The 18,721-nt window shown below is 42.6% G+C and overlaps 1 protein-coding gene across 2 annotated transcripts in view; it reads left to right on the forward strand.

Moving 5' to 3' along the window:
• Window positions 1-18,721, forward strand: part of ADTRP (androgen dependent TFPI regulating protein) — a 59,294-nt gene that overhangs the window by 1,398 nt on the left and 39,175 nt on the right. For both annotated transcript variants that reach the window (XM_077886519.1, XM_077886518.1), the window contains exons 3-4: window positions 9,390-9,524; window positions 11,109-11,210. In XM_077886519.1, the coding sequence (XP_077742645.1) occupies window positions 9,390-9,524; window positions 11,109-11,210 (237 nt within the window). The remainder of the gene's footprint in view (window positions 1-9,389; window positions 9,525-11,108; window positions 11,211-18,721) is intronic.

The raw sequence follows: 18,721 nt of genomic DNA on the forward strand, positions 1-18,721 counted from the left end.
TTCACCATGGGATTGACTACAAACACAAGCGAGAATTTGAACTTTGCTTGGGGAAATCTGTGAGGGAAGGCAGGGTGGCGTATGTTGCGTGGGAAGCACAATTTCCAATGGGGGAACGATGCCATTTTCCAGCACAGACTAACAGATTTATCTAAGAAAAGCAAACACATTTTGCCATGTTCAGATCCCACTTCAATTTTTTATAGGCTCAGGCTCCATCTTAAAGGATGAATCACCCAACCAAATGGCAAATACACATTTTCAACAATTTACCAACCAATCCTATGACTTGATTCCTTCTTGTCTCTCTAGCCCAGCTGACCACATTCTGATGAATGAAGTGTGAATGAATGGGAGAAAAATAGGTTTTTAGAAAATGTTTTGGGAATATGTAAAAATATTAAAGTTAAAAATTAAAAATAGTACCTCCTCTGGGGATGCTAATTAATGTTTGAGATTTTTTTTTTAAACTAAGACCTAGGGTGCCATGAAAACCTCTGATTTCAGAAACCGGGCAAAATACCAATCCTTTGGAATCACAATCCTAAGCAGAGGTTATGCATGATCAGAAAAATTGACACTCTGAAGTGCTAAGGAGAAAAAAATTCAGAAGGTTCAAATCCAAGCAACCTGGAGGTTCTGCTTTCTTCTCTCTGGCCTTTTGCTGGCTTTTGATTTTGGCCTGAAAGCTTCAAGCTTGGGCAGCTCTAGTGTCCTTGAAATTATCAAGGTGACTGCTTCTTTCAATCACGGGATTTTATGAAACAAACACACAAATAGAAAACCACAAAGAAATGCTTTTGTGGAGCTTGAATAATGTAGTAAAAACCTCAGCTTTGTCTATCTATTGGCTTTATATTTAAAAAGTCAATGAAAAGGCAGAGTGCCAATAGCCAGGACTGCTGATGGAATCTAATCCAAATTCCAGTATGGATGTCCCACCTCACAGTAAGCGTGGCTGAGAACAGACTTACCACCTACTCCCACGAACTGGCTCCCTGACTTTCTCATTCTCAGTTCCATGCCCCAGAGCCCTCATATTTCCAAGAATGGAAAAAGCCATTTATCTTGTCAAAGACTATTCTTTCCGAACATTAATCTCTTTTTCTCTTCCCTGGTGAATCAGCTACCAAATCCTATGTTTTGTTTTGTTTTGTTTTTTCTCCCTTAGGTTCATTCTTTCTTCAGTCTTACTATCCCATATGACAGGCAATTATTAATTTGTACCTGGGTAATGAGATGATCTCTATATCGCCCTCTTGTTAACCATATATCCATTTATCTCTCAGGTTTCAGATTAATCTTCCCAAAGTACTGGGTTGGATTTGGTTTTGTTATAAACATCAGGAGCTTGCTTGCCCAGGATGGTTCTGCTATTCAAGAAGCCACAGTGGCTTTCTCCTACCTTATAGAAGTAATTGCACACTCCTGACTTAAGAGCTCACATGTCCACTCAGCCCTCAGGCCCTATTCTTCCCAGAAAAGATGGTCTCTTCCTCAGGAAGGCCTGTGTTTTCTCCAGCAGCCGTCTCTAGGCTTCTTGCCATCACCTCCCTACCCATGTTCATGCCATCTTTGGATGGAAGACCTTCTTGCCTCTCCACTGCCTTGCCATGGACCATCTGAAATCCCATGTTTTCCTTAGAATCTCTGCTGACCAACTCCAACCTACTTTTATTTTTCCTTTCCCTGAGTTTTTACAGCATCTCTCAGTCTCTGCTTATTTACGTAATTTATGTATAGTATTATTTTCTCATTTCCACCCACAAGTGAGTCTTAACATGTAAATGGCTCTAAAGCAGGAGTTTTGTCTCCTGACATTCTATGATTCTTCATTGTAGTTGCCCTAGTAGCTGGCGAGGAGGACCCCCGGAAGAAAAACTGAGCAACTTGGTAGGTTGACTGCACTTGACCTTCAGTGTTTTCTGCCTTCTTGAGCACTATTATCTCTTCTGACATCTTTTGGCTCTTGAAACAAACAGAAAGGGACTCACCTGTGGCTGTTTCCTTTCCTGGCTGTTAGGTGTCATCTTGAAAGTATGACTTAATGCAAAGTTTTCTAGTTGGTGAAGATGGGTTGACTGTGTTTCAGGGGATCAATTTAAAGATAGATTTCAGGGCACCTGGGTGACTCAGACAGTTAAGCATCTGTCTTCAACTCAAGTTATGACCCTCAGGGTCCTGGGATTGAGCCCTGAGCGGGGCTTCCTGTTCAGTGGGGGGTCTGCTTCTCCCTTTCCCTCCCCAAACTGTGCTCTCTCTCTCTTCTCAAATGAATAAATAAAATCTTTAAAAAGTATATAGATTCCAAATATGATACTTAAGGTGAGATTCTGGGCCTTAACATTTCTTGCTCTTGAGGTATCATGGGTTGATTTAATGGTTCTGTTTCCTAATGATTAAGTCTCATAACTTGCTGTAATACTAGTAAGTGTATTTAAACTTGTTGAAGTCAGTACCCTGACCTGCTTTCCAGGAAATTTACCACCCTATCTTTCAACAGCTTTAATTTTTATTTGGCTGAATATCAGTTATGCCTCATTTCAAGAGCACAACTCACCTTAGTGCAGATCAACATTCTGATCATCCCCATTTTCCTCCTGAAGCTTCATAGGGCTTTCAAAGGGAAGGCACACAGCATTGGTGGCAGGGGGTAGAGTGGGAAGGGTGCCACTGAGATTTGGTCACAGTGGCCAGTGCCTGCCTAGTGCCTGAGAAGAGTAAAGAAAAGTGAGGGAGAAGTGAGTTTGAGCCTAATGAGGGAATATGTCAACCCCAGGGAAGAGGCAGTCAATTCTCTGTTGGGAGGGAGAGGCTGTGTAGCCCCATGGTTATAAGCATGAGCTCTAGGGTTATGAGTCTCTGGGATGGCATCTCAGCTCTACCATCTCCAGGGGCTCTGATCCTGGGCTAGGTACTTCATGTTTCCAAATCTGCCAAATAGAAATAAAAGCAGTCATCACAAAATGGCCATAAGGATGCATGACTCAACATGCAGGAAGCTCTCAGAATGCTACACACACTGGATGATGAAGAGAGAAGATAGGGAGGTGGTGGTGAGCTTCTAGTCATCTCACCTTTGACTGGAGGTCATGCAGAGGACAAAGTGATTTAGTGGGATATCAGTTGGTGGGTCATGGATCCAGGCAAGGGTCACCCACCCAGCTCACTGCTGGTTATCTCCTTCTGCAGGGTGCATGTTCCAGCTTCCCAGCCAGCAGTTGGCCACTGTGGAGCCACTGTTAGCTGTGCAGGTACAGGCTGCAGGCACTGGGGCAGTCTTGGGAGTAGAGTTGGCAGGCTCAAGCAGAGAAGAGTGAGTCGTGCCGAATGGGGAACCCCCTGAAGCTGGGTGTGGAGACATGGCAGTGCTGTGGACATCCTCAGGTTGCTCCTGTCAGCTCAGGCTGCCAGTGCCTGAGACTTCCACAAATATTGTGTCCCCTCCTATCAACTCCATTTCCATCCAGGGACTGCCCCTGACCTCAGGGTACATAAACTGGGAGGTGGAGGTTGGAGGGGACTTTTAGCTACAATTGAGCTTGTTGGCTTTATGCAGGTTGTCGGGTTTTCCTCTTTTTAAAATAAAGTTCCTCCTGAAACGTTGTGCCACATAACTGGGATCTCCAAGGGAGATTCTAGGTGGGCCCCTCCCCCCTTAACCGACAGAGACATGACCTTACCCTCCATTTTTCATGAAGTTGTCCAAGCCTCCTGCATCTCTGACCTCATTTTCTTCAGGCTGTCACCCTGACAACAGCAACTTCATCACATAGGTCCTTAGAGATGGCAGAGCAGGGCCAGGGAAAGAGAAATCCTTCAGGACCCTCCATTGGCCCAAACTCCAAATGCAGCTCAAGAATAATGAGAAGAGGATCCATTTATGTTACAGGACTCACTTGAGGCCAACCTTTAATTTCCATCATCAGGTTAATACATTACTCTGTGGAACCCTTAAGCTCAACAGAGTCAGAAACACACTTAACTGTCTATTCACAAAAAATGCTTAAGCCCACGGTTTTCAGCTCTCAGTTGGCTGAAAGGATGAGAACTGATGGCAGGAAATTGTCACCACCAGCACCCAAAATAAAATAACTAACTTACTGAACCCACGATGTTTTGGTAGGCTCTTCACGCACCATATAGAGCTCGGTGATTGAAAACTCAGCCTTTGGAGCCAGGCTGCTGGGGATGAGGGGAGGGGGGGATTCCTGGTTCTGCCGTTCACTTGCTGTGTGATCGTGAGTTACCTAACATCTCTGAGCCTCAGTATCTTCATATGGAGTGGATCCTGGGATGGGGCCCCCAGAATCCCCAATGTCCCCAGCATCAAGGTATTCATGCCCCACTTCCTGGGAGGAGTGTTGGCTGCTGATGACTCATAGCTGAGGTCCTGTCCCAGAAATGCCCTTAGCAGAAGGGAGCTGTCTCGACAAGGCTTGGGGCTCTCCTTGGGTTGGCTTCATCCAATAACTAGTTGATTTGGAGTAGAAAGGCTGGGCTTTAGGACAATTCTGAAGAGCCAGCTCAGCTCTAGAGCTCCTTTGGGGACCAGCTGATTCCATGCAACTGCATTATCTTTCATCTTTTCCTGCTGCTCAGTCCTGCTCCCACCTCCTCCTTCCCTCTCTCTCACAGTTGTTTCAAGAGTACGCCTCAGTGAACACTCTACAGGTAGATCTAAGAATCTGGTTCTGTTTCCCAAGGAACCTGACCTACATGATGTAAAATAGTAAACATACAGAAAAGGCTCTTCCTCCTCTTTATCCTCTCTTCTTCCGAATAAAAACATGTGAGAACAGAGTCTGCCCTGGCCTGTACTATGTGTAATAGTTTCCGAGTTTCTGGCACCTTAACAGGCACCCTGTGAATGTTGATTGCATGAATAAATGACCAGAACATGGGTCTACCTGGTCTGAAGCACTTTTTAGGGAACCCCATCCCACATGTAAGGGAGTCTCCCCACAGCCATCTTGCTGTTACTCTGAGGCCAGTCATCAGCAGCTATGCAGCCCTGGATGAGCATTCTTAGAATTCTTCTTCCAACCTGTCTTTCAGTGTTAGTGGTTTCTTTTTTTCCCCCTCCTCTTCATGCCAGTTTATATTCTTCATATCATTTCTTCTATGTTTTTTTTATCTCAATTTCTTATGTAAGCTAAATGCACATAAATGATGCTTGAAACAGTCTATTATATATAGTGCAGATCTATTTTAGCAAAGGTCTCCTCTACCTGTCCCCAAATACCAATACCCTCATCATCGCAGCAGTTATTTAAAATACCCACCACAATTGGTCTCCGTTTGCTGTTTTATTCTGGAATCATCTCCCACTGCAAGTCTTGCATCATTTTGAAGGCAAGACCTAAGAAAGTCCCAGCCTGTTCGAGTCAGGCACAGAGCTGGGCTGGGCGTTGGATGACTTGACTCATCCAATAAGATCTGTAATGTCTTGTTCAGGAAACCTGTGGAATCTCCCTCTCTGGAATTATTTTTTAAATAGAAGAAATTCTCATTCCATGAGATAGTTGAAGAAGGTTCTGGCTTACAGGCAAAGAAATTAACACGATGACTTAGAAAGGCAAAGTTTCCATAATTTCAAGATTTTTGTGAATTTGTGATGACACGTGAATGTAAAAACAAAATTTCCTTTAGCGATGGTTTCTTAAATTGCACTACTTATAAAAAATGTAATTCAGCCTTCCCAGGTGGTAAATTTGTTAGCTAGCAGCAAACACGGAAGCCAGCTAACAAACTTAGACCAGCAGCATTTCAGAAAAAGGCATAAAGAAAAAACAAACTTAGAAAAGAATTGGTAGGAGATAAATCACAGAGCAGTAGCTCTGAAATAAACCCTAATCGAGAGGATAGCATTAGCTCTGCTCTCCTGGGCAGCCAAAATAGTTGAAAAATGTAAATGACAGTCATTTTGTAAGATTCTTAAAAGAAGGCTGGTTGTTGCTATCTTAATGCTCTACTGTGTTGGTCTGCTCTTACTGCCATAGCAAAGCACTACAGACTGGATGGCTTAACAGAAATTTATTTTCTCATAGTTCCAGAGGCTAAAAGTCCAAGATCAAGGAATCAGTAGGGTCAGTTTCTGTTGAGGCCCCCTCCTTGGCTTGCAGACGGCCACCTTCCTCTCCTCACGTCTTCACATGGTCCTGCTTCACTCGTCGTGTTGTCTATGTCCTAGTTTCTTCTTCAGAGAAAGACCCCAATCATATTGGATTAGGACCCACCCTTACTGACCTCATTTTAGCTTTTTTACTTCTTTAAAGACCCTATCTCCAACCACACACACTGAAGGTTATAAACTCCAACATAAGAATTGGGAGGGGGGTGTGGGGGACCCAGTTCAGTCTCTGATAGCTACCATTTTCTCCCTTGGCTGTCCTTTCTGTGCTTGTTTTTATAGACATTTCATTGTATTGTCGCGAGGGAATGAGCAGAGCCTGTCACATTGGGTGAGCTGATACCAGCCTGTCCTTGAGGCCCTCCAAGAAGGCTCCCCATTGATTGAGCTCATAGCACCTCCCTCTCCTTGCCCTCCAGCTCTGCTGCACAGCTCCTCTCTGCCCTAGTTCTGGCTTATTTATTTCTCTTGGCAACACCCTAGCGCCTCCCTCCTGAGCTCCTTTGTGAGGGCTCCACAAATATTCCTTGTTGATACAGATGATGGCATGTCAATGCACATTGAGATCAGTGGGGACAAGATGCACACAGTTGGCGTATACGTGTGAGGGGGTGGGGATGGGGGCGGGGATGGAGGGCTGGAGGGCTGGGCAGGGAGAGGTGTCGGCAAGTTTGAGGCATGGGGAAAAGTTGTATTGATGAAGGGGGAGCCGGGGAGGCTCTGAGTAATGTGTTCTCCCCTAATCCAATTTCCACATTTTTGACTGGGAGAAGTCAGAGAAAGTTAGGATGAGCTTGATTCATGGTGACTCTGGGACGCTCTTGCTAAGGAAAGCAGTCACATGGACTTCACATGCTGGGTGGAGGCGGCCTCTCCCCAAAGACAGAAACCTTGGCAGGCTCTCAGTGCTCAGTACGTGATTAATTGCTATGTTGATAGAAGAGTGCAGGCCTCTTCGCTGGGGCCTAGGCCCCATGCCTGTCCTTCCTAACTAAAGCAGCTGCCTGCTGTGGCCTGAACAGCTGGAAGTGAAACCTGGGGTGAGAGGAGAGCTGCTCCAGTTGGGGCAGGGGTTGGGGGAGTGGTGGGAGGAGGCCACTTCCTCTATCATCCATGTGCAAAAGACTGCTCCAAATTCTGCAGCCTGGGGGCCGAATGTCAAAAGTTGATGACGAGTATTGGGGTGGTCACCTCTTCATGTCAAAACTGTTGCCCACCCCTCTCTGGAACCACCCTTCTGACTCAAAGCTTCTTCCTCCCTTCAGGGACCATGAGGCTCTCGTACCTTTCTCAGTTTGCTACCATCTGATCATTCTTTGCTACCTTGCTGCCCCCTTTGCCCCCTCATGACCCTTAGTTGAGGGGTCTTGCCCCTCACTTTCCACCTCTCTCTCTTTCTCTCTCTCTCTCTTTCTCCAAGCTCATCCCATCAGAAGGGTTCCCTCCCTGGATCTCCACTCTCTTGGGAAGGCCAGATCCAAATGTCCAAATGGAAGCTCCTCTAGGTAAGTGGCTTTCCACCCTAGCTGTCTCAATTAGCAGCACCTGGGAGGATTTTTAAAAATTCTGAAGTCCAGGCCACACCCCCAGGAAATTAGAGTCTCTGGGGGCATAGGTTGAAAATTGGACATCAGTATTTTTCAAAGTCATTTTTAAGTCTCCCACCTGGAGATACTTGTCTTTCTTCCAACCGCCCACAGTGCTTTATCTGAATTGTTCTTAGAAACCCGACTTTTTTTTTAAAGTCTGACTCAAGAACCAGACTGGGTTTCAAATCCCCATTCACCAACCATGAGACTTGAGGCAAGTTTGTTCATGTCTCTGTGCCTCATTTTTCTTATCTGTAAAATGGGTTGTGAGAGAGCATGATAATAGGACTTACCTAAGGTTATTATGAGAAATTAAAAACCTAGATCAGTGCCTGGCACATAACAAGAAATCAATGAAAGTCCGTTATCATAGCTTTGAGTAGTCAGTAGGAATTTTCAGTGATAAATTTATGTCTAATCCAGTGAGTGATTCCAGAACTTTAGCATATATAAGGATCACCTGGAGAGTTTGTTAATAAGTTCCTGGACTCTGCTCCCAAAGATTCTGATCCTATAGTTGAGTGGAGCTGAGGTCTTGTATTTCTCACAAGTTTTGGGGTGACACTGGTGCTGCTGGTCTGAGGACCCAGCCGGGCATGTCACTGACCTAATTCACCTCTGGATCCTCCCTCACCCACCCTCTCAGGCTAGAGTGGCAGAAGGCCAACTCTGCTAGAACTTTTTTTCTGGGAGTCCAGACCTCAGAGGTCATTTCTCAACAGCCAACTTGATCCATCCTGAAAGCAATGCCGTAGGTTCCAGAACTCATACACTTAGAGTCCTGACTGCCCCTTTTGTACCAACCCAGAGCTTTCAAGAAATAGGATGAGATCTAATGCAAGCACAGTTTAAAACCAACCCTAATTCTATATTGTGACCTACGAAGCTTTCAATCAGAAGCCATAGGTTTGTGCAAAAGAGTAAGAATGGGCAAAGTTTGCCTTTATCTGGTCTTACTCCCCGGAAAAAGGCCTTACTTCTCTTTTTCCTCACCTCAAGGATCTCATGGTACTTAGTGATGAACAGAGCCCCTGGCTTGCCCTATCCCTGTGGGTTTAAATCACTCCCTTAGCCAGATTTTCTTTGCAAGGGCTTCAGGTACCCTGTTTCAATCAAAGGACATTGGCTTCTCCCTCAGGTAAGCAAGACACCTTTTTTGTGCATCTCCCTCGAGAGCACAGAGCTCCTTTGTGGTGTTCTCTACCCTGATTCCGGCTTCTTTAATGAGATTGCAGCACCGGGCATTTAACATTTTTTTTTTTTTCTTCCTGGGAAGATGTCAGAACATGTCCACCATTGTGTCTGGCTCTTTGCCCTTGTCTTGTTTATTTGGTTTTGCCCACCTCCGTGCAGCTAAGGTATCTATCTCATTACATTCTCCTTTTAAGCTGACTCTTTATTTTGTTTCCATTTTAGCTTGAGTCCATTACACTAAATACTGTACACATTATTATCCCCTAAACGACTTTACTCAATCAGTTTTAGTGAGCAAGGTCAGGGCCCACTGAGCTGGAAGACCAGCCCTTAAATTGGATCTCAACCAACACAGCCAACAGCCCCCTCCTTCTCAAATCAACATTGCTCCCAGAGGGATGGAGCTTTACGTCAGTGAAGAATGTATTAATTAAAGCAAATGAAAATGCCCTCATTTGTTGTAATGAATTTAGCTCTTGCAGGCCATTTTCTTCGGGGTCGCCTGCATGGAAGATGTGCTAAAAAGAATTAAGGGAGAGAAAGACATTAAGTTCATGACCACCTTCAGAGACCTGCTTTTTACCACGCTGGCTTTTCCAATCTCCACAGTAAGTCACAAAGATGTGTTAGTAATAGAATACACTTGTCCATTTAAATGAACAACACTTCTCCTGGGTAGCAAGGCTGTTCAGGTGCCGATTATTGGGAACCTGAGCAACTGCATTTGCATGAATGTCTTGTCTGAGGACCGCGCCATGTTGCCCAGTGTCATCAAGAAATAAGGCTCATTACTGACCAGAATTATCACTGCCTTTTTATCTTTGTAAACATTTGATTCGAGATCCTTATGGATGTCTAATGGGGAAGTTTGAAGGATCTTTCTTAATCAAGCTACAACTAAGATAGCCTTGGCTCCATCAGAGTCTTGGGAATGCAGGGTGCTGGGGAGACAGATGAGTCATTTTTCCTTTTATACATCTTCTTTTACTTGCTACAATGAGCATATGTTACTTCTACAAGTGGAAACCATAAAAAAGGGCGGCGGGGGGGGGGTATGAGAACTTCAGAGTTGGCTCATGGAAAAGACAATTGGGGAGAGAGCAAGACAGTCTGTCCAAAATATCTAGTGTGGGGTGCACAGCGAGTGCCTCATTCATTTTGTTGAATGAATGGACACTGGAAAGAAGCACGACATCTGCCAGCGACAGCAAGTGGATTTGCTGATACTGCCCACGTCTCGATGACATTGCTCCTGTTTTCATTCATTGGTTAGAATGGAAACAAATTGGGATGAAGCCTGTCGGCTGCCCAGCACTGCCTATGCTTAGAAATGACTGCCTCCCTCTGCCTGTCCTTGTCCTGCACCCTATAGTATTGAAACTTCAAACCTAAGTGCAAAATGAAACTGCCCAAACACTGACAAGTTCTCAGATAACAGAGCAAGTCCTGGCATTCCAGTTGTACTTCGCAGGATACCTCTCCCTCCACCCCCATAAATCTAAAGGCCCGGTTTTTAGCCACAATGGAGTTTGTTCATTTTTTTAAGGCTTAGAAATTGAGCCTTTGGAATTTAAGAAGATAGGAAAATTAGAAAATTAATGGTGATTTTTCTCCCCACCTTTACATTGACTTTGTAACACAGAGGACAGACACTTTGACAAGACAGCCAAGGGGCATGAGCAGATGAGGATCCTTCCAAAGCTCTGAGCAAGGGGGAGATACAACTCTCATTAACTAGCTTCTGATTATCCTGGGAGCTTGTCTCTTCTGCCCTCCCCCAGTGTCCCTGTGTCTCCTTGCCATGCCTACTTAGAGGGTGGGCAAGGAAGTGTAAGACTCAAACCACCCCAATGTGGCTGATCTCAGTACTCCCAGTGAAAGCTTAGACTAGAGAGGTCATTGGTTAAAATAAAATGACTTAATGGTCTGTGAATCCTGTTTATCTATATCCTCCCTGTCTGCCACAAGGACAAATAATTGATTCCCAATTCTCTGGAATCCCCAGAGAGTGGACATAGCAATTAATTCAATAGTCAAGAAGGTTGTCTTCATTTTACATTTCTATGATGTGTCTATAGGATATCTTTAAAACTGATTGTATCTATTTTTATTTTGCCACGTTTCCTTGGTTAACTTAGAAAGTTCTATGGAAAACAAACTTAATGACGCTATTTTTGTATTTTATTTTCCAGTTTGTATTTTTGTCATTCTGGATCCTCTTTCTTTATGATCGAGAGCTTGTTTACCCTAAGGCCCTAGATGGTATCTTTCCAGTATGGCTGAATCATGCAATGGTGAGTAAAGGGCAAATTCAGTAACTGAACAGAGATGGCATCAGCTTCTGTACTGAGAACTCCAAAATGCTTTATTTACATTTCCAAACTTCTCATTCCCCAGCATCCTGTTCACTCCTCCCTCTCAATCCCATCACTGTTTATTTAAAGAGTACTCTAAGAGGATGCCAGGGTGGCTCAGTCAGTTGAGCATCTGACTCCTGATTTTGGCTAAGGTCATGATCTAAGGGTCGTGAGATCGAGTTCCATGTTGGGAAATCTGCTTGAGATTCTCTCTCTCCTTGTCTCTCCCCACTTGCCCCCACTCGTTTGCACTCTCTCTAAATAAATAAAATCTAAAAAAAAAAAAAAAAAAAGGAGCACAGTGAGGATACAAAATGAACAAAAACAGCTATTATAATTGGAGTCACTGCAAGTAGAGGTGATGTCCAGGCAACATTTATTGTAAGTTGCTTCTAAAGTCATTGAAAAACACCCAATAGTAAGGACAGGCAACTTCTTGTCAGCTGTAGTCTTCAGTGAATAACATATAATAAAATTCTGATCTAGGGATCCCTGGGTGGCGCAGCGGTTTGGCGCCTGCCTTTGGCCCAGGGCGCGATCCTGGAGACCTGGGATCGAATCCCATGTCGGGCTCCCTGCATGGAGCCTGCTTCTCCCTCTGCCTGTGTCTCTGCCTCTCTCTCTCTCTCTCTCTCTCTCTGTGACTATCATGAATAAATAAATAAAATCTTTAAAAAAAGTAAATAAAATAAAATTCTGATCTAGGAAAGAAGTCAAGCCACCTTTAAAAAAAATCCATCCCAACACCCAAAGAACATCTCCTAGCTTATCAGCAGCAATTTAGCTAATACATTTCTAAGACCATTCATTACAAATGCACTCATTCTTTATCTGTCTCTATGGATTTATTCCCATTTGGTTTTTTATTCACATGTTTATTTTTGAGGGGTTGAAGAGTAAACAAAACCTGTTCTGAGAGATTCAGGTCCCTGGTATCTGAATGCCAGTAACAATGAGCTGGACAAGCAGTGCTGGCACACGGGTGGCCCTGTTTTGGATGAAAAAGGAGGTCTGAGTCATTGGCACTGCATATATGCAGGAGTCATTCAAAGTCCTAGCTCAGCTTCTCAATATTTACAAGTGCATTTTCACACTAGTCTGGAGTTCAGAAGGTCTTGGATTCTGCAAACCAAATGACATTTAAAAAAACAGGGGACATCACAAGAAAGAAAATGAAACTCACATGATTACCAATTTGGAAAAGAAACTCCACTAAGTCTACACCCCCTCATGTGCCCTGCCTCCAGAAAAACGTACCTTCATTTTATTTATTTATTATTTATTTATTATTTATCTATTTATTTTTGTACTTTCACTTGAAATATGTACTCAGTGAGATACTGATTATTGACAAAGATAGCCAAGTTCTGATCTAACTCAGAGTTCAGGACCAAAAACTATAAGTCCCTCCTCTCAGGGACCCCTCCCACCACCTTCTTTTGCTCAGACCACCTCCTCACTTTCCCAAATTCCCATTAACATTAATCTGAGACACACATGTAGGGAATATTCCTGCTTTTCAATGGCACTAATTGCTGTGCTAAGCTTGCTCTTCAAACACGAGCTCATTTAATTCACACAAGTTTATTTAGAGGACAACCATATCCTCCTTTTTATAATTAGAAAAAAATAAAATGCTCAGAGAGGTTCAGTGATTTGCCTGGGGCTACCAAGCTCATAAACGGGACAGTTGGATTGAAATCCAAGTCTAACTCACTCTTCGTTGCTTTTTGTTACAATAAGTGCAAAATTTGTAGTTTGATCTGGTTTCATAATTCACCAGGCAATCAAAAAGAATGTCACTCTGCTTGATTAACATAGCAAAGTCAGAATTCTCACTTAAAAAAAAGAAATCCAGAATCTCCATCTGTATGGTAATAAGCCAAAACTTGGCTTAAGAAAATGAAGTGATTTGGGACAAGTGACTGAACTAGATGTTACTAAGATGTTACTAAGGCAGAGTGTAGGAAGTGTCTTCTATTTGGATCCAAACACCTATATCGAACACCTTTTTCATGGCTTTGTGAGCTCTTGTAGGAGTTTTCCTATAACCATTACAAGCTTCCTACCTCTCTAGGGTTCCATTTTCCACATAGAAGAGAAGTTGGATTTCTTTCAAACAGTTGTAATGGTGATGCCCAGCATTTGTGACCTTGCTAAACAGCCATATGGATTTTTGGTAATTTTGGAAGCAGATAATTGGACAATATACATCATATCTGTGAACTAATTAGCAAGGCAGATATTGTACAACGAGGGTCTTAAGATATTTTTGTGCCTTCACCATCTGAGGGTTTCTGTTGACTCTGCTCCTTGTCCCATGGTCAACCAAGTAAATCCTTTAGAGAGAAAGGGCCAGAGTCGATGGGGGAGTGACACTGGTGACAAAGAGGAGAGGAGGAAGCAAACTCCCACGGGTCAGACGCAGACTCTTCTGTGTTTCTGTTCATTTAATTGGAGAAACTCCCAACAGAGCCATTATGGAAAAATGTCAGCATCACCAAAACTGGCATTGGGTGCCTGGTAACATGGTCACCTCTAAATTTCCATGCTTCCTTTTGTTCTGCTCCAAACCCAGCATCTTCAAGACTGCATCCCATCCCTCTTTCCCAGATTGCATCCCTTACTCTGCACATTTTCTGTGCTTCCTATTAAATCCCTCTGGTCTGTTGCCTCAAGGCTAATTTCTTGGATACCAGTATGAAAGAATATGGAAATAGCTACTACTGAGTCAGTTTGTCAACTCTACATTCTAATACTGTCCTTTCATGACAACCCAAAGGAGTGAATACCTGGAAACTACCACTGTGGCAGGCAAAGTGATGATGGACAGTCAGGCAGGACATTTCATGCTAGTTGCCTCTGTTTGTGGCTGGCCCTGCTCTAAGAGGAATCCCCTCCTTTTCTCTTCCATAATATAAGGATTATTCCTGTCCATAGCCAGTGTCGCACTTGCCTAAAAGATTCTTTCATTTTACAACAGTACTTATGTTTGCTATTCTAGCCTTAGATTTGGAATATCTTTCCTGTTGCCATTTGTGATGTTGGCCTGGGTTTTATGAGTAGTATTTGTCAAATTAAGAAGTAACACTCTCCTCTTTGACACAGTGTGGTTCTAAAACCTTCATGATTCATCAGGTCTTTGGAACTCTCCCAGCCTGATCCTTCTAGCTCATTGGAGACTCATTATTGAATTAGGGACATTCAAAGTTGACTGTCATCTCTAATGGACATTTTTCTACCCTTGCTTTTTTTTTTCAAACCAAATAGTAACATCAGTGAGATATTTGCATTCACCATTACAGGCTGCCATTGACTGGTGCCCTAAGAACTCCCATGAGAGCCAGGCTGCCTTATTTAAAGTAGATCAACCTGCCTCTTTCATTGCTAAGCAGTTCTCCAGTCTTCATGAACGAAGGGGAAGAACAGCAAAGTATTTCTCCAGGTTTTGCCAGGAAAACATTAACTCCCCAGGTATTAACTAAATGACTACTAAACATAGAACCAGAGCAGACAGATTTAAATAGCAGGAAGAGGACTCGGTAACTGAGGAAACCATCAGATCCTAACCCGAAGGGAGCTAGGGAACTTATTCCTCTGGAAATCAACCTAAATTGCTCAGGTTGCCCCCAAGGAGAGTTGAGATAGATCAGAGAACCCCTTCAGCCCTCTACTTTTGAAAATAGTATAGTTATTGAGAACATGTGTGCAAGCACTTTATAAAGTATCAAGGATGGCGTATATATGTTATCATCATATAAAACTCTCAATCCATGGTCACAGAATATTAGACCTGAAAAGCCTTCATTGATATTAATGGAAATATTTTCCAAATAACCTGCTCTTAAAAGACAGGCCTTACCTTGACTCTTTAAAGTGGAGCAAGTGCCAGATACGGCTTCTTAGTTATTTCATGCATTGTCATTTATTTATTCATTTGAAAAAATAATTAAGTACCAACTGTGTGTGTAGCACCATGATCAATATTTGGCAAGGATTTTGGCTTCTGGCACCCTTAAATCTGGTTGAGCCTAGTATGCACACACAAAGTGAAATAATAAAATAACAATACTAATATACTACATTGCCATACAAGGTGTTATGCTGCAGTGCGTGATTGTTGCCAAATGAATGATGTGAACAGGAGGAGAGCTTCTATGCCCCCTGTGTCCTGGCCTGGCTGTGATTGACACGTTGTTCATGACTGAAGGCAATCCAGAAGGCCTTTGGGCCCTCCCAAAGGAGTCAAAACGTCGAGAGAGTGAAACTCTACCCCTTTCAGTTCCTTACTCATTCATTGCATGCAAGATGTTGTCTTTCCCTAAATTCAGACCCAATATCAGATTTTTCTCTCCTACCCATAAACCTGCTGTGACATAGTTGGACTGCTAAGTAGAGGTAGGAGAATTCTGATGAGTAAGAAGATCATCTGTGGGCACGTCAGTACCAAAGGGACAGCCTTTGTTGTTACAAATTATCACCTTACTCCCTATGCCTTCCTGATTCCCCATCCCAGCCATCCCTTTGAGCTGGGAAGATCCACCATCTAGACATCTATTGGTAGCTCAATGTTTTTCAGCCTTTGGGAATAAATCTTTTTGTGAATCAGGAAATCCATGAATTTATAGATTCAATTTACGTGACTTGGGTTAAGATCTTCTGACATAACTGAGCATATACTTGAAGAGAGGACCCCCAGATGATTTTAATGCTCAGTTCAAATCCAAAAGACAAAATCAAGAATTACTTATTTTTCAAAAGCCATTATGATATACATAGAGCTGTTTTCATCTCTATGGAGAGATAAGAGAAACATCTATGGAGTGATAAGAGAAATGATTGACTCTCCTTGGGGGCAACTTGAACAATCTAGGTTGGTTTTCTAACCTCAAGAAGATTAAACTAGAGATATTTTACATCATCCACACATATATTTATTCCCACCCAGCCTTTTAACATACTAAAAACAGAGGTTGTATTTTGCAGTATCTTTGAGAGAACATATGAGGCAGTAAAAAAATACAACCTCCCCCCAGGTTATTATTTCCCAGAAAGTCCCCATCCAAAAAAAAAAAAAAAAAAAAGAGGGACCTAGTCAAGATTCCCATGGGAGACTCTGCCTCCCATCCACCTCTGTTTCTTTAGGACATAAGACACCAGCTGATATATGTCCTGCTGATAGAGCGCCCCAGCCCATTTCACACATAGAGTGGTAAGTGAGATCCGTTGGAGGATACTTGAACTCAATTCAAAGTTGACAAAAACCATGTAGCTCTTAAACAGTAAGATAGTTGGAAATAAGCTCTCCTCAAAAAATACCTTTGTAAACCATACCTTGATTGACACCATTCTTATCAAATGTTATCTTAGTCAGATAAGCCGGATGACAACTGGAATGTAGCAATCACTTGAAGGAATATTTATTTGGTTTTTAAGTTTTGGGATGAATCTGGTTTAGAGAAAGTGAAGGCTGGCGAGGAAGTCAGATGGTATAGGGAGCCTGCATAATATTATTATCTCTATTTTTATATAATATATAACCAGCTAATATATGTATAATAATATATAATATATATTATATATAATAATAATAATAAGCAAGACATTTAACTGTAGCATGAGGCAGTGCCTTCTGTGTACCAGGCCCTCTTCTAGGCACTAAGGATGCAAAAACAAACAAACCAAATAAATCTGTTCTTGTGGAGAATGTATACATCCTAGTAGAGAAGATGAGGAGAAAATAAGCAATAAATGAATAAAGAATTAATGATGTCAGGTAGTGAAGGTACTAAAACTAAAACTAAAGCAAGGTGAGCGGACAGCATGGTGTGTGTGTGTGTGTGTGTGTGTGTGTGTGTAGACTTGTGGGTCTATACGGTATAAGGCAATCAGAGTAGTTGAGGGGATGTCTCTATGTTAAGCTGATATTTTCAGAGAGGTTTGCATAAAGTGAGGGAGGCAGCCACAGGAAATTTTGTTCTGCTTGGACATGTTTGAGATACTTATTAGACAACAAACTCAAGGTGCAGAAGAGGCAAAGTGTACATATAAGCATAGGGGAAATTTCCAGGCTGGTGCCATAAACTTGGTTGTCTTCATTATAATAATTCTTTTTCAAGTTAAATAAGACCACCTAAGGAATAAGTAAGACTGGAAAAGATACCCCCAGGACAAAGCCTTAAAAATGGAAAACATTCCATTTCCTGTATCTGGAAGGGAGAGCAGGAGCATTGTCACCAAGGAGATTGAGGAGGAGGTGCCCATGAGTTAGGAGGAAGCCCAGTACCCTTTGTCTCCCAGAAGTCAAGCATACAAATGTTTCAAGAAAGAGGAAGTATTGCATGTCAAAAGCTACTGAGAGGTCAAGTATGATGACACTGTAAGATGACTTGAGTTAGAATTTTCCATTGACTTCAGTGATATTGAACTCTCCCGTGACTTGCACAAGGGCAGTTTGATGGAGTGGTGGCAAGAGGAGGCAGAGCCTTGGTAATGCTGTATGCATTAGTTTCCTATTGCTGCTTAACAAAGTAACATACACCTAAAGGCTTAGAACAACACGAATTTATTATTGTATAATTCTGGAGGTCAGAAGATCAAAATGGGTCTTCTGGGATAAGATCAAGACATCAGTAGAGCTGCATTCTTTCTGGAGACTCCAGAGAAGAATTGGTTTCCTTATATTTCCCACCTATGATCTGCCTACCTTCCTTGATTCAGGCCTCTTCCTCCTTCTTCAAATCTGTTGTATCATTACATTCTAAAATCTTCTCTGGCAATTTTCTACTCTAAGCTAGATTCATGTCAGAAGGAAAATATGACCACCAACAGACCAGAAAATGATATTGGGAAATAACTCATTCTGTGCCTCTGGTAGAGATATACCAGTTAAGTCCATGAATGGCGGGTTTGGTGGTGTACCACAGAAAAGATCCTTTTCCCGAGCATTGTTCCTGAGGTCCTGAGCAAGAATGAAAAAATGTAGTCATTGACCATACCTGATATTTCCTTGGATTTTTTTTTCAAGTTTAATCACTGTAGTGTTACTTATGGGTTGTCCTCTTGTTTTAAAGCATTTCTAGCTCTCTCTTTATTTATTCTATTCACTTCCTAATCTGAAGTGGATTAGGCTTTCCAAGGGCATTCACCTAGAAAACACTGAGAAGTTGAATGCTTAAGTCTCAGCAGTGAAATCAGAACCTAAGCCAGGATGAGGGAGCAGAGTTAGCTTAGGAAGGACGATAAAGCCCTCTTGCCCCTCAGGAAGTCTTAAGGTAAACAGGAGATCATGGGTAATGAACAACCAAAAGATTACCAGTCCATACACAGTTTTATGTAACTAGAACCAAGCAATCACAGTGCCCACTTTCTTCATCTCTTAAGAGCAGAAGCCAGAATGGCCAAAGTTTACTATATATTTTTTTTTTTAATTCCTGATTCAGAGAACT

The sequence above is a fragment of the Canis aureus genome, chromosome 37, assembly GCF_053574225.1.
Source record: "Canis aureus isolate CA01 chromosome 37, VMU_Caureus_v.1.0, whole genome shotgun sequence".
NCBI lineage: Eukaryota > Metazoa > Chordata > Mammalia > Carnivora > Canidae > Canis > Canis aureus.